This window comes from Pithys albifrons, chromosome 3, assembly GCF_047495875.1.
Source record: "Pithys albifrons albifrons isolate INPA30051 chromosome 3, PitAlb_v1, whole genome shotgun sequence".
Classification (NCBI taxonomy): Eukaryota; Metazoa; Chordata; class Aves; order Passeriformes; family Thamnophilidae; genus Pithys; species Pithys albifrons.
Genome location: NC_092460.1, coordinates 86581748 through 86596673, shown reverse-complemented (window position 1 = coordinate 86596673; position 14926 = coordinate 86581748). Strand labels below are relative to the sequence as shown.

At 42.6% G+C, this 14926-nt stretch overlaps 1 protein-coding gene across 6 annotated transcripts in view; it reads right to left on the bottom strand.

Moving 5' to 3' along the window:
* Positions 1–14926, bottom strand: part of CELSR1 (cadherin EGF LAG seven-pass G-type receptor 1) — a 167450-nt gene that overhangs the window by 31813 nt on the left and 120711 nt on the right. For all 6 annotated transcript variants that reach the window (XM_071552583.1, XM_071552588.1, XM_071552589.1 and 3 more), the window contains 10 exons: positions 11463–11629; positions 10833–11018; positions 10391–10504; positions 9894–10068; positions 9041–9182; positions 7219–7339; positions 5804–5987; positions 4852–4953; positions 2545–2639; positions 2013–2222 (listed from right to left, as the gene is read on the bottom strand). In XM_071552583.1, the coding sequence (XP_071408684.1) occupies positions 2013–2222; positions 2545–2639; positions 4852–4953; positions 5804–5987; positions 7219–7339; positions 9041–9182; positions 9894–10068; positions 10391–10504; positions 10833–11018; positions 11463–11629 (1496 nt within the window). The remainder of the gene's footprint in view (positions 1–2012; positions 2223–2544; positions 2640–4851; positions 4954–5803; positions 5988–7218; positions 7340–9040; positions 9183–9893; positions 10069–10390; positions 10505–10832; positions 11019–11462; positions 11630–14926) is intronic.

Below are 14926 nucleotides of genomic sequence, written 5' to 3'. Positions count from 1 at the left end.
TATTCCATACCATATTACATCATCTCAAGGGGTGTGGGAGTGGCTTGGTCAGTTCTGCCATGGCCGAGGTACAAGACGGACATGATCCAGCTTTTGTCTTGAAGCAGGCCTTGCTCCTGCCCCTGCTGCCTCTGCTTGCACTTTGTTTGCAATCAGGGAAGTAGAAACATTTTTGTTGTTACTCTTTCTGTTTCTTGCTATGTGTCTCTTAGAGTACTTACAGATCTAGTGTAATAGACTTTGCTTTGTATTAATTGGGGAGTGGGAAGTTATTCCTTGTTATATATATGTAACTTGTGTAAGTGTGTGTTATATTGTAGTTTCCTCTTAATCATCTCTTTTCTGTATAAATACATGTAGTTAGTTTCAGCATAAACCTGGTTTGAAGGTTTTTTTTTCCCTCTCCCTCTTCTTTTTCCCTTAGCTGGTTGGGGGGGAGGAGGAACCCTTTCTCTCTGTCTTGGACAGTTGGTGTTTTGCCAGCTCAACCCAGGACAGGCTAGATGGAAGAAGAATGATCCCAAAAGAGGGTGTTACATGGCTTAAATGGGAAAGGTATTAAGAATTTTTTAATCTTGGTGTAGATAGGAACTATGTTGTTGCAACAAAACCTAATTCCTAACTAAAGTAAAATTTATGTAAATGATGGTAGGAATTGATGACCTCAAGGCTCTAAAATAGCCAAAGCAAATACTTAGGCTTCATTTAGAAGGAGCTATATCCTCTAAGTATTGTCTGTAGCTAAACGAGGTATCTGAGCTAAATAAGACTGCCAGTATGACTACTTTTATCTAGGGTGAGAACCATGACATGGTTCCCAGGAATCCAGGAGACACTAGTTGTACAGATGCTGTACTTGGCACCAGACCTCATCCATGTTTGTGACATTATTTATGTTTTTTTATTATCTATTTTTCAGGCTTCTACCTGAGACTATAAAAAAATTAATTCCTCCTCCCCTTATACTCCCTCAGCCTAGGATGTTACCTCTTTTTTCTCATGAGCTATACTCATTAGTTTTCAAATTCCTGACCTATCCTAAAATATTTAGGGAGTTCTTGAAAACATCATCTGTATGAATTTCAGTGCCAAGTGCAGAGAATAAATTAGAACAGAGGTTTCCAAACCACTTTCTTTTTGCTTATTGCTCTTATTTTTACTTAACAAAGCATGCTAAAAATGAAGTTCCTTCTCAAGATCTGAATGGGAGAATTCATCCACTTCACATCCCACAGGAAAAGAAAAACTGAATCTCTCAAAATCTGGTGCATTTCAAATGTAAAACATTTCAGAAGTTCTCCACTCTCTGTGGACTGTACAGACCAAGACCCTGAGGAATTTTCTTAGCCCCAGTTCCTCCTGCTCCTAACTCCTCCCCTGGTACAGTGTGGCCTTGCACAGGGTCTCCAAGTCCACTCCAAAGTCTGCCTGACATGGCTGGTCCCCATGGAGTACTGTGAACAGTGACCTGGTCACTGGTATTACCAGGTCTTTAGCAATAACTGGGCCTGTCGTGAATGCTCTGACTAGCGGCAGCTCTCTGGCATGCATTTTAGTATGTGCCTTAAAATATCAATATAACACAGAATGTCTTTCAAATGCACCGGCTCATGACTCCAGTCTTTTCAAACTGAATTTGAGGGAACGTTTAGAGTCATTGACTGGCTCAGACTTAGTTCACTGCACATTTAAATGAACATGATCATATTAGGTACATTTTATAATAAAATTGGATATAGTATACAAAACTATTGCAGCCAGAAATAACACACTAACTTGATGATTTTTTTCATATGGGGAATTTTGCTTTTGGCTGTTACTATGATTATGTTTATTAGAGGAGCACTTTCTGTTGTATTTGTATTACACACACATATGCATCCACACACATAGGAATAACCAATTTTCCATTCTCAATTGAGAAGACCGGATGGTGAAAGACAAATTTAATTATCTGTTGCCATTTAACTTTTAAGACAAACTCTAAGGGCTCAGAACAGTATCTCTCTTACCTCATTGAATTCCACGTCTCTTGTGGCTGCCAAGTCAAACCCTTGCTGCTGGCTCTCATACTGGAGGACCCGCACCATCATCTGATAAGCTGTCCTCACATCATTGCCATACAAGCTGTGTGTGTATTTGGTGGCATTCTGCAGTGCTCTCACAATCCTTATGGTTTTGTCTCCATCCAGCTTGGTCTCATTGTGGTGTAACTTCTCATTCTGAATCAGAGATAAGAAGGAAGAAAAACCCCAATGATGTATCTTTTTTCTTTTTTTTTTCTCCTAGTTACAAAGAGAATCATAATTTAGGGATTTTTGGCACATAGGGGTTGTTTAATCAAAATTTTGTTTGTCTTGAGAAAGGGTTGGCAACATAACTCAATGGCAAATGTAACTGAGAGCCAGAAAAGCTCAAGGGTCCTTATAGAAAACAAGGGGGTTCAAGGACTCAGTCAAAAGCCTGAGTGCAGGGATATCAAACTGAAGTCCAAACTGGTGTTCTTTTACAAAATAAAGGAGCAACTGAGAAAACACAGCTTACCATGATTTTTAGATCCACAAAAGTGTTGGTGGTGCAATTGAAAAGCTCAGGAGGCAGCCAGCCCTTCTCGATGTTACAATGGCGAACAGCATTTCCTGAAGGAAACAACATGACAATGGAAAATAACATTCTGAATTGTGCTGGGTAAATACTCATAGGTTTCAACTATCCTAGACTTTCAGATTTCCTACATTTTCAAGTTTCCTAGAGTTACACATGTATTTAAATTTCCAAACTGGGGATTTCTGTCAGAGAAAAGTTAAAGACTACTGATCTTCACTAATCACTTTCCCAAGGCTTCAGAGAAAAGTCAGGCGAGCCTCAAGTTCTGCCCAACCACTCCCAGCCTCACTGCCCTAATGTTCTCAAATTAATTCATTTATTTAGGGAGGTCCCATGGTGTAATGGAGAGCACTCCGGACTGCAAATCCTAAGGTCATGAGTTTGAGTCTCAGTAGGGACCGTCCCCTGGCAGTTAAATGCCACCCTGCCATCCGATCCCATCAGATCTTGGATGCTTAGCAGGGCCAGCCCTGGTGCTGCTGTAGACAGTCCCCAGGACTTCACTGTCACTGTCCAAGCTCACTTGGCTGTGGCAGACGGACCTTAGGACTTAAATGATGGGGCCAGTTCTGCACACGCTGTGCCTCACCTAAAAAATCCACTGTTCAGGCTGGAAGGGCACACCCACGTGGGGAGAGCCCTTCCCAAATCTTCGTTCAAGAAGTTTGGCCATACATACAATTCATTCATTTATACCAAATATAAGAAAGATTCTGCACTTCCTAAGTACTCCTGAAAACCAATCCCTCCTCAGATTTCTGTGCAACAGCCTATACAGGAAGACCTTCTGGACAAATGCTGTCTTCTTGTCCACCAATGCCAGCACTCCTGCATGCTGCATGTGCTAAACACTTCAGCCAACAGGCATAATTGCCTTTTTGCCACCTGTAAATGGACTGTGAGAAGCTTAATGTTTAATTTAACCTATTATATTTTGTACTGTTTATCAAATAATTTTAAAATGTGATCCTTGGCTGTGGATCTTTCACAGTGAATTGCAAGTTACAAATTCTATGATTCTGTGATATTCAAATTTACATTTGTGCTCGTCAGTTTGCTCATAACATACTGCATGTGTCTAAGGCATTTAATTACATAAGAATTATGATTAATTTTACTGTATCTAATTATATTATTTGTATTACATGACTAGGCAAATACAATTAAGCCTCAGATTGGTAGTCTGAATACTCATCATTATAAAGCTTACTTTTTTGAATGTTCTGTAAAATTTACTTAAAATGTGCAATTCCTGTAAATTCCTATAGCCTTGTCTACTGGGTGATTTTCTAGAAGAGACACTAGGGTCAACCACAGGAATAGTGCAGAAAACTTATTTTAATTGAACTTTATACTGTTTAAGAATGTAAATATTCTTAATTTTAAAAAAATCAATTCTATCTCCGAAAATGTTCAGAACATAGCTTGGTTGACCACAGATCTTCTGTACACTTACAGGCAGTGGCCTCTCTCCAGTAATATTTGGGGCAGTCACATAACTATTTATAACTCACTGAGCCTAAGAAGTACTCACAGCAGAACGTTACAAGGCCCAGAACCCAGAGAGACGTTCTATTTCCCACAGAGCAGCCTTTGGAAAAGATTGTGAACTCTGTTTTCAAATATCTGATACATGTTTCCAGGGATACACATAAAAAAGGAAGTTGTCATTTGTCTGTTGTACGAACCAACACAGCTCACATGCTTTATAAAAGGTGTTTTTCAGCTGTCTCACTTATGGGTTAGAAAAGAAATGTTGAGTGGAAAAACACGAGTTCTCTTGAAGCTCTTAGCTTTAGTAGCCTGCAACACTAGTAAAGCAGTCATCACATATATGATTTTCCTCATTTAATCTTTGCCCAGAGGAGCTGTATCGCTAAAGAGCATTTACAAATCACTAGAAGCTAAAAGTTACATGTGTTAGAATTGCTGGATAAACAGAAAATAGAACACTAGACTGCGCTTTTTTGAAAACAGAGATTTTTCTGCTCTTTGTATGTGTTTATCTGCTGCACTTTTGTATTTATTTATTGCTACTATTCCAAATGTATTTTAACAGTTCTTTGGTTTCAGCTAGCTAAACTTTCCTGGTCATGATGTGCATGAGCTATGCTAAAATCTCTAGACCTAATGAATCAATGCCATTCCCTATGCACACATTTCTTTCTCTCTCTTTTTTTTCCCCCCCTCCCCTTTAAACAAGCATGTAGATAAAGTAGTTAATGATTTACCCAAGGAACTTACCCACTGAGCCTTTAGGACATGGCACAGCAGCTGGCTGGCCAAACTTGGTCTGTGGCCACCAAATACCAGCCTCAAAAGCTTTGGGACAGCCATTATAAATTACTGAAAGCAGAAAAAGAAATGATGCAATTTTTCTGACAATCGCAATGAGAAGATATTTCAACCTGTCTAAAGGACTCTCCTGTAATTCCTAATCCCTTTCAGGACACCCGTTCTCTGCAGTGCCTTTCAAGCAGTAACTCAGCAGCTGCTCCTTATCCAACAGAGTGGGCAGACACGTACAGGCAGAGGAGAGCTCAGGATGATTATGAGGCTCTGGATTTTGGCTCTGCCTATCTCTGCTTGCTCCTTTATTGTGGGAAAACATTTCTCCTTCATTTCACCCACACATTGTGGTGAGATGGCTGCTACAGCAGCTTTGTGCTGATCACAGGAGGAGGGTGGGTGGGTGAGAGGAAAGGCAAGATGGGCAAGACAGGGAAGAAAGGCAGAGTGCACGAGGTGCACGGCACAGCCTTTGTGGGCAGAAGGTGCAAGGACTCACCCACCTGTTCATCTGCAGCTCAGCAATAAAATGCTGCATTGGCAGATGAACTCAGGTTTAAAGAAAAACTGGCATTACTGTTATTGCTCTCTGCATGTTTTGCTTCCCACCCCCTCCACCCCAGCTTGCTATATTTCCATTTGAAGAAAATTAAAGAGATAAAAGTTTTTTTTGCTTTTCACCAGTCCCCGTGAGTCATACTGGCACAGAATTAAGAGAAGAGGTGCATGCTTAGGCTGCTGCAGGTCCCATTGCCCCTGCTGGAGCCATCCTGCTGGGTTCACATGCACCCCAGGACGCAGCTGTATGTCCGCCACTGTGTCCCCTCATCTGCCTGCTGCCAGCAGCTCTGATCCTGCAGCTGCAGCCTGGCTGATCAGCAGCACATGCTGGACAGACAGGAGGTACCTTCACAACCCCTCACGGTGACTTCTGCAAAGGGGTTGTCACAGCGGTTGCACTGACGCCCTATGACACCAGGTTTGCAAGGACACTGTCCTGTCTCCATGTCGCAGGCACGTGTGTGGGAGCCAGATGGGAAGCAGTCGCAGGGGTAGCAGGTGTCACTGCTCTGAGGCCTGTAGTAATTTGCCTAGAAAAAACAAAATGATAGACACAAGGAATTTGACTTACATTCCAAATTATCTACGTTTCTGAAACCCTGCTGTAGCAGCATATGCATCATAAAATGACTAATTTTGCAAAGCATGGATAAGAATGATATTACTATTATCAGAAAACACAACAGCTCTTGGCAGTGTGCTGTTTTAGCCCAGGCAAGCCAGAGAGGCAGAGGTGAGTGCTGGGGCTGCCCTTTGCTATAGAGACCTGGGGTTTGCACTGCCCTTTGCAGTGGGGACAGAGGACCCACATTACTTCTTGAGCACTTGCTGCCAGTGCCCACCAAATGTATTCTTGGAGGATTCACAGTCTTCTCTGCTTCGGAATTCTGCTCTTGTATGGCATGAACAAGCCAGTAAAGAAAGTTCTTGCACTGTCCTTTTGTGTTTCACATGGAGGGTGGAGAAGAAGCAACGACCACATATTCAAATTGCATCTGTACATGCTTTTGATCTGAGGAATTACGTGACTGCACAAGCGCATGGAGTTGGCACCCCACTGACTCCATTTAATGCAACAGTTGCTGTGCGTCCTGCTGGCATTTTGGAAAGGAGCAGGGGGTTAGATTCACAGCGGCCAGTCTGCACAGGCCCAGCTTCTCTGATGTCATTCAAGCCTATTGTAAAACCTATTGTGAGAAGTCCTTTGTAAAACCTTCATGAGGGAGGCGCCTCCCTCCCATGTCCCCCATCTGTCTCTGCCTGTCCACTGAAATTCCCTCTAAAACTCCTCAGAGATGGCACTTAGGAAAGCATTTAGCCTCTCGTATTCTTTATCTCTCTCCAGCTGCTAGGCATTTTGCTGGCCATTGCACAGCGGAGAGCTTCACTCAGCTGGCCAGAGCTGTTTCATGACTGTTACTCACTTGTGATATCCAAAATACCACTGGCACTCCTCTGCACCTCTGTCTGATCTTGCCTGATAAACAGGGCTGCACTTCAGAGATCAGAGCCAGGCTTTCATCCTCTCTGTTCAGTTTTCCAAACACAAACAAGATAAGAGCTACACACTATGATTTTGAGAAGGGTGGTGCCGGCAAAATGTTTTGGTTAATGATTAACTCCACAGTCCACACACATTTATATATGATACAAAGCACAACTGTGTGTACTTTCTCTCAGATACACACCTGTGGTTATTAGCGGTACAGTTACTTTTTAAACTAAAGAAATTTTGACTTAAGACTGGTTTCTTTAGCTTACCTTGCAGTGGCATTCTCCATTGGTCTTATTGCAATCAGAATCAAACCCTTTACTAGTCTCACAATTACATGGGCCACAGATGGGATTTCCCCACCAGCCTCTGGGACAAGGCAGATCAATCCTAGTAAAGAATCAAATTGAAAGGAAGTTATTTTAAGTTTCCTCTTAAAACAAGTGACAAAAGAGCTTGGGGCCAAATCTGCCCTTAACTCTATCAACTTATGACCAGTAACAAATCTCAGCCAACAATCAACACATATATAAATGTATATACTCACCGTAATAAAATAAAATTTAGAATATCAGTGCTACTAAACCCCACAGGGAATACTTCTCTAAATATTTACAAATGCAGGTGGCATTAAGTCTTGCCTGGTTTGTCTCTCACCACAAGCTGCCTTGGTATACAGCTGCCCAACACTTTATATCCCACTCCCCATCCCCATAGACTCCTGTCCCAGCCCTGCTCTGTGGCAAGGCTTCTTGTCCAGTCCACAGGGACGCCAGCTCAGGTGCAAAGCTGGCTGCAAGCTCACCTTATAAAGAAATGCCACTACTTTCAGCCAACCTGGCTTTGTCAGACAGCTCACTACGGGGTCTGAAAAACCACATATGGTTGGGAATATGTAAGAGGGAAGGATGGCAGCTTTGATCCAGACTATGAATCAAAGACTATGATTCAGAATATGAATGCAGCAAACCAAAAGCCACCCCTGCTGAAGGATAACTCTCATCTTCTCTGGTACTGTTTCTTCTGGGTGAGCTTCTGAGCAGGTTATCCTACAGATGTCCTGACACTAGTGCTGGCAAGGAGACCTCTTGGAAGGGGCAGATGCAGCAACCCAAGTCTGATATCTGGGAATCTTTGTCAAGCAATAGCATAAAAGACAACACTGCTGAGACTGTGATCAGTATAATGCAAAAGGAAAGAAAAGCTGTTTCCCATCTGTTTTGAAGATTGCTACCAATTTTGTTTACAGTAACTGACAGGTTTGTACTTCTATGCTTTAGAATATGAAAACCACACTGTTGCACTTGACATGATGTCAACAGATAATGACAAGGGACAATGTCTCTGTGTCGCTAATCCAGAGGAATGAAAGACAAATCTGGCAACAGCCTGACCAACATTTGCAAGCCCACACAATAAAAGGCAGAGGAAGAAGCTTGCAGTTCTCAAAGCCAAGGAAACATCACATGAGCTATTCCTAAATGGGCAGACACATGCACTTCATTTGCACATCATGAATGGCCCATATTACACTAAATCAAAGTACCGCCTCTGGGATAAGGCTGGTTGCTGAGTGCTTATCTGAGACCAGGAAGCTGCTGACGAGGGAATCAGCATGTTTCTCCCACAAAGCAACAGACATAGGCCTCACAGACTGTCCAGAGGAGATGGCTTTTTGCCAGCCCAGGGACTGGACCCAACTGCAAAGTGATTTTATGTGGCTATGGGCCACCCAACTGGGTGCATTACTCTGTGTGCTGGGGGAGCTGTGGGAGAGATGCAGAGCAAACTCAGGCCAAGCCCACCACAAGGCACAGGTGAGATGCAGTGCTGTCTAACACAGCACAACTGGTTGAGCCCCTGAGCTGTTGATGGAGAAAAGTGGCTCCTGAGTAATATGGAAGTTTGTCTGGTTTCTGGTAAGAGCTCAGGAACACCAAAAAGCAGGAAGCCTGCAAATACCATCCACTATGAACACTCAACTGGTAACAGGAAGTTAACCAAAGTGGAAAAGGAAGTGAGAGGACTGCTGCCTTAGAAGAAGAGCTACCTGCAAGGATCGAGAAACCAAGAACAAAATAATTCTCTTACTTGCTTTCACAGTACTGTCCATAGTAGCTTTGTCCACATTCACAGGTGTAGCCATGGGATGAACTAGGTGTGTGCACGCATGTGGAGACATGCTCACATGGGTTCAAATTACATACATCAACACAGTCTCTCCCAAAGTACCCTGGGGAGACAAGATCATAAAATTAGAGAAAACATTGTAATTTATGATTTGTGTGTCTCCAAAAAACTGTCTATCTTAAGTTTATACACTAATAACATATCTACAATAATCAGTAGATTCCCTGTGACATGCTGTCAGAAATAAGGTTTTCTCTTCTCTCTCAGCCAAAATGATAGTGGGTCATTTTTTCAACAGTCTGTTACCGTGCTTGAGGCACCCTTGTTTCTTTGGTTCCCGATTTTATATTCAGGGCATGTGCTACAAATAGTTTTGTATTCTTTTGCTGTGTGTATGGGAGGTGACTGTGCTCGGTACTGACAGCATGTGCTGTCTCCATGCACCAAAACAGAGAAAACATTCAAAGTATCTTGATTAGGATGCAGAGTGAGAGACTGAAATTCAACAGTGGAAAAGGCTGGGAAAGAAAATAAAAAGAAAATAAAACAGAGAAAAAGAAAAGGGGAGGTGTACAGAAGGAGTCCTTTGGACCAGACTGTCTGTTCGGTGGCTATGTTGCCTAGATCCTTAGCCCATGACTGCCATTTCAAGGTGCTGTCGTAAGAGTGAGAAAGACAATACTGATTGGAAAAGGAAGAATCAGAAGATGAACACTTTGCATGCATGCTTCTGCTGCCACTGCACTGCTTCTGATGAGTGCATCAAAGTGTGATCCATCTCCTGGATGAGTACATGGGATGGTCACCAGGTTACCTGGGTCGCAGACACAGGAGTAGCTGTCCCAGTCATCACTGCAGTAGCTGTGCTGGGGACATGGGTTGGAATCACAAGGGTTATCTACTTCGCAACCCTCCTTCACGTTGATCTTGGTAGCTTGTTTCATGTTGAGTGTCGCTATATTTGTAGATGTCTCTCCCATTCTTACTCCCTGGTCACAAAAGACAAGTATTTTTAAATTAGAGTCTTTGTTCACAGTACCATACTATGTGTTTCACTACTTCCAGTAATAGATGAGGCTACATTTTAAAGAAACATCATCTGATGAGTCAAACCCAGATTTTTTTTTTCAAATGTTGTTCCCCTGTACGATCAGATTTGTACCTGGGAAAGTGGGTAGACTTCAATATTTTGATTCTTAGATTGTGGAGAAAACAGAAATGTTTGAGGATGGATGAAAAATAACTCCCCATATTCTCACTGAGTATTTTCTCACAAGTTCAAAATGAACTGTTACACTTTTCATTTCATACCTGCATACATCCATAAAATCCCTGCTGAACAGAGACTTGGTCTCCAGAGACACCACCTACAATGATGCTTTTCATTTTCAGTCCAGGTAGTTGATTTCCAATCTGCACAGTGCTCTGTGGAGGAAAAGGACAACTAATAAGAAGCACTATCATCCTCTGCAACACAGACAGCCTAATTTCTGTACTGATGGAGTCAAGTACTACCCGACAGATTACAGAAAAAATAAAAAAGTAGTGAGGAGCCAGAGATGGAAATGTGTCTTCTTAAAAACTCCTTTGTAAAATATTTTATCATTAGGCTTAATATATTAATACAATTCATTAGGCACAAATCACTGCAGAAAATGTCTCATGACATAAGTATTTGTCCACAGTCCTTTATCTTACTTTCTCCTAAAAACACTTCTGCATGCTTACTGGCAAAGTTATGATGCTGCCTTACCTGGTACATCCCATAGTCCAAGGACATGACAGCAAGGTACTTGAGATCTTTACCATCTTTAGCACTCTTCAGCTCTATTAATAAATGATGCCATTCCCCATCACTGACTCGTGACTGGCTCATTGTCAAACTAGCAACCTGGCTTAGGCCACTGTACACTTCAAACTGCACGTAGCTGTTCAGTATCTGTTGGGAAAAAATCAGGTCATGTGTATTTATATTTGATGAGGAAGGAGGTAGAGGGCAAGATAATAATATTTTCTAAGACAACCCCAAAGGGAAAAAAGCCCAAAGAAAAAAACAGGAATGCTTGCAAGTACTCCTTGTATAACTTTGCACATTCATATTTCAACTTACCTTACAGACAAAAGTACTCCAAACAACAGATACATTTCGTGCATCTATATTAATGCACAATGCTACCTCTGAATAAAAAAAAAAAACACCTTAAACCAGTAAATGTTATTTTTATGATATTTTTGTAATTCATCGTGTGATCTTTGTAAAAGGCTAAAGTCATATGATTTTAATGATGTGAATTTAGCTGGGTGGATGAAGCTACGTAGTTCATCTGGCCACATCCACTGATGGGGGTGAATGAATTCTAATCAAAGGCACACACATTTTTACCTGAATGTTGATCTTGGATGCAGCCCCAGCACTGGCTTGCATTAGCATGCCATTGACTTTCCTGGTTCTGAACATCAGCCCAATGTACCATGGCACAGAGATGGTAATGTCAAGGTCACTCCAAATGATAACGCTTTCACCACTGAAACGCTGAGGAGAAGGCATTGCTGTAAATCAAAATATAGAAGATCAATTGTTAATATATGTTACAGTGATGATGCAAGGTAGCTAGGCCCTCTTTCATTGAGCTATATCTAATCTACTATGGATTAAGAACCAGTTTAGGAGAGTTACTGTAAAGCGGTTAACAACACTGTAAATGCACAACCTACCCTTGTTGTGGGATAGGCATCTTGCCTCAGTGTCTGCTCAAAAGCAGCACCTCCACACTGCTATGGCATTAGCTAGGTGAGAACTGTTCCTAGAAAGGTAAACTCAGGATCTCTGCTGATACAGTTCTGCTGATGAGTGGGTGGACAAAGCAGGAAGTATGAGGGCAACAGTTGCCACAGATGTTTTCAACATACCCCTGATTACCTGCTTCTAATTAACAGATTAAACACAGGAAAAAGCTGAGAAGCAACGGGAAATATGAATTAATTATGAACACTCCAGGGTCAGATTATTTAGCTGTCCCAGCTAGATAGCCTTTTCACAGGGAATTGCCTAAATCATCTGCCTTAAATATCTCAAGGTGACAGCTGACGAGTTGCCCTCCTCTCTAGCCTTGCTCCTATGGGGAGACACTGATGACAGCCTTCAATGGAAAGCACTTTGCTGATGGAAAACTGCGGAACACCCACCCTTTGGACTTTTAAAGTTGTTACCTTAGGTGCAACTTGACTTATTCTTCTCTACTATGTGGTTATCCAACCATCCCCACACGAGGCTAAATGCAGGCAGACCCAAAGGACAGCCCTTTTCCCTCCTGCTCCAGGCTGCGATCATCCTTGTGCAGTCATACTGAGTCCTCTACAAATGCCAGCAAGGGCATATGATGGAACAACTGCAGCATAGCCTGCTTTTGAAAACCAGACAGCAATTTTAAAAAGTTTGACACCAGATACAGATATTCCCAGCTTGCTTAAAACTTGAATGCAGTGCTTAAGTTCTGGTGGTCTGGGCGAGGGCATAATTCATGAGCCCACATTGCACCACATCAATATAGATGTAACTGGGACATTGGTGTTGAGCAGGATTATTTCCTCTTTCTGCTCCAGCAGAGGAAAAGTCAGCCTTCTTCTTCCCCCTCTACCCTGCTGACATTCACAATGACCCCAGCTTCCAAATTTGCTGCTGACTTTCTAGACCATTGTTGAGATTTTTAGGTCCATCTTCCTCTGGAGAGTGGTGCCAAGATGCAAACCATGTGGACTTTCCACCTGCTGGAGGCTGGGAATGCTGTTTGAAAGTGTTTTGGCTTTGCTCCGGGGAGATCTGGACTGGCATGGCAATTAGCCACCTTCTTCCTTTTCTTACCAGTAGTGACTTTGTGTACTTGCAAATACCATTCCCTTCCCACACCTCCTCCCAGCTCCCCTCCCTTCCCTGGGGCCAGGGTGCACTTTCCTCTGCTAGTGAAATAGAAATCCCCATTTGTCAACCCTCTCTGACCTCCTTCTTCCCCCCAGCCCTTCCTCATGCCTGGGACCATGCCTGGGATCATGGAGAGGCTGGTGGCCAAATCCAGTGTACCCAGATGGGACCTGACCACCCTTGTCACCACAGAGGTGAGCACACGTGCTTCCCAGCACAGCATCTCCCTGCCGACGGCGATGCAATGATGCAAAATAATTGTGTTCTCAGGCTTTGTCACTTTAAAGCACTTGTACACTTTTAAGAGACTCCTGCATTTAACAGGTCATCAGAAAGACATGAGGGCCTTTCCCTGTGGAGACAGAGGGCCTGGGCAACATCCCATGGGATGTCACCTATAGTATAGGACATGTGAAAACTTCTGTTTATGTGCAGATCCAAGGCTAGTGCAATGATGTTGGCCATCCAAGAGTGAGTTAGACACAGCTGCTAGATGTTCTTCATAGCATTGCAATATATATAATATTTTAAAATAATTAAGTTACAGCAAAGGTGAACTAATTTTTCCTTAATTTACCTCCCTTTTATATGTCAGCAGAGGGAGATGGGAGCTGCCAGAGGGTGAATTAGCAGGTCTTAGGAGGGTGAAGGTAAAACACTCCATCCTCACTAGTGCAAACCAGATTGCAGAATTTCTGAAGAGCAGGAACTCAAAAAAGGTGGATTGGTAACCTGCCCAAGTCTTTGTCCTCTGTGAGTCTGAAGCAGATCCAGCACTGCTAAAGGGATTGAAGAAATGCAGCAGCCAATCACTCCTACACAAGAATGCAAATATTCTATCTAAGACTTTTTTAAAAATAGCTGCTGAATAATAACTAATGCTGCTAGGATCATAGCCGAGCATTCAAATGAGTAACCTGAAAGGCAGAGTATTGCATATCTGTGATTCCTCCTGACTTTAATGTCAGGCTCCTGAAATCCTTGGTCACATTGTAGAAAAATCAATTTCTTTCTTGGCTGGCAATTTTGCCATAGGGACATTCTGGCCCACAATATCATCAAAGAAGCAAGCAGCCTGTTGCCCTCAAACTACCAGAAAAAAACACAAATTGAGGCATTGGCAAGAACCTGGGGTTATAGAGTGACAAAGGGGACATGCAGGAATGCACAGTGCTTGAGGCAGAGGTGACTGCTGGGGCAGGGGAGGCAGTGCTGCTGTGACTGCCATCATCTCTATGACCTGAACTTGTAATGAGTTTACAGTGATGTCTACAGGGAAATCTGAGGTGATTTTCTGAATCCCAATCTCTATGATTTGGTTTTGAATTTGGGATAAGCAAATGATAAATAAAAGACACATTTGGTGAAGTTCTGAATTTCCACTTGAAAACTAAGACAGAGGGAAGGACCGTCTTAGCATGTGATAGCACTACTCCCCATTTATACCAGCACAGGTCATACCAGAGCTGGGCCCTGGCCCTTCCTCAGGATACATCAGCATGGGTTTGTAAACAGAGACCAGGCGATCATGATGAAAACACCAGAACTCAGCAACAAAGATACTTGACATGAGACACATGGAAAAATTAGATCTTCATACAAACTTCAGAAGCTCAAAATATTTGAGGAGCTGCTACAGAAATCAGATACCTCACTAGGAGCAGTAATAGCAGCTCTGGGCACTGCATGAAGTGGAACATAGGAAGAGATCTCCATCCCATCATTTCTTTTCCCTGTTCCACACTGTGCAAACCCTTATTTCCAAGACAAAAACTTGATCATGTGTCCTCTCCTCCTAAGCTCCTGCTTCTCAGGTAAGAAGACAGCAGTCGCCAACACCTAGATCATCAACACATTGTGCTATAGGGATTTGCAAATCCCTGTTGTGTGTCCACCTCAGCTTGGAGACCTGCTATTCCAGGGTCCAC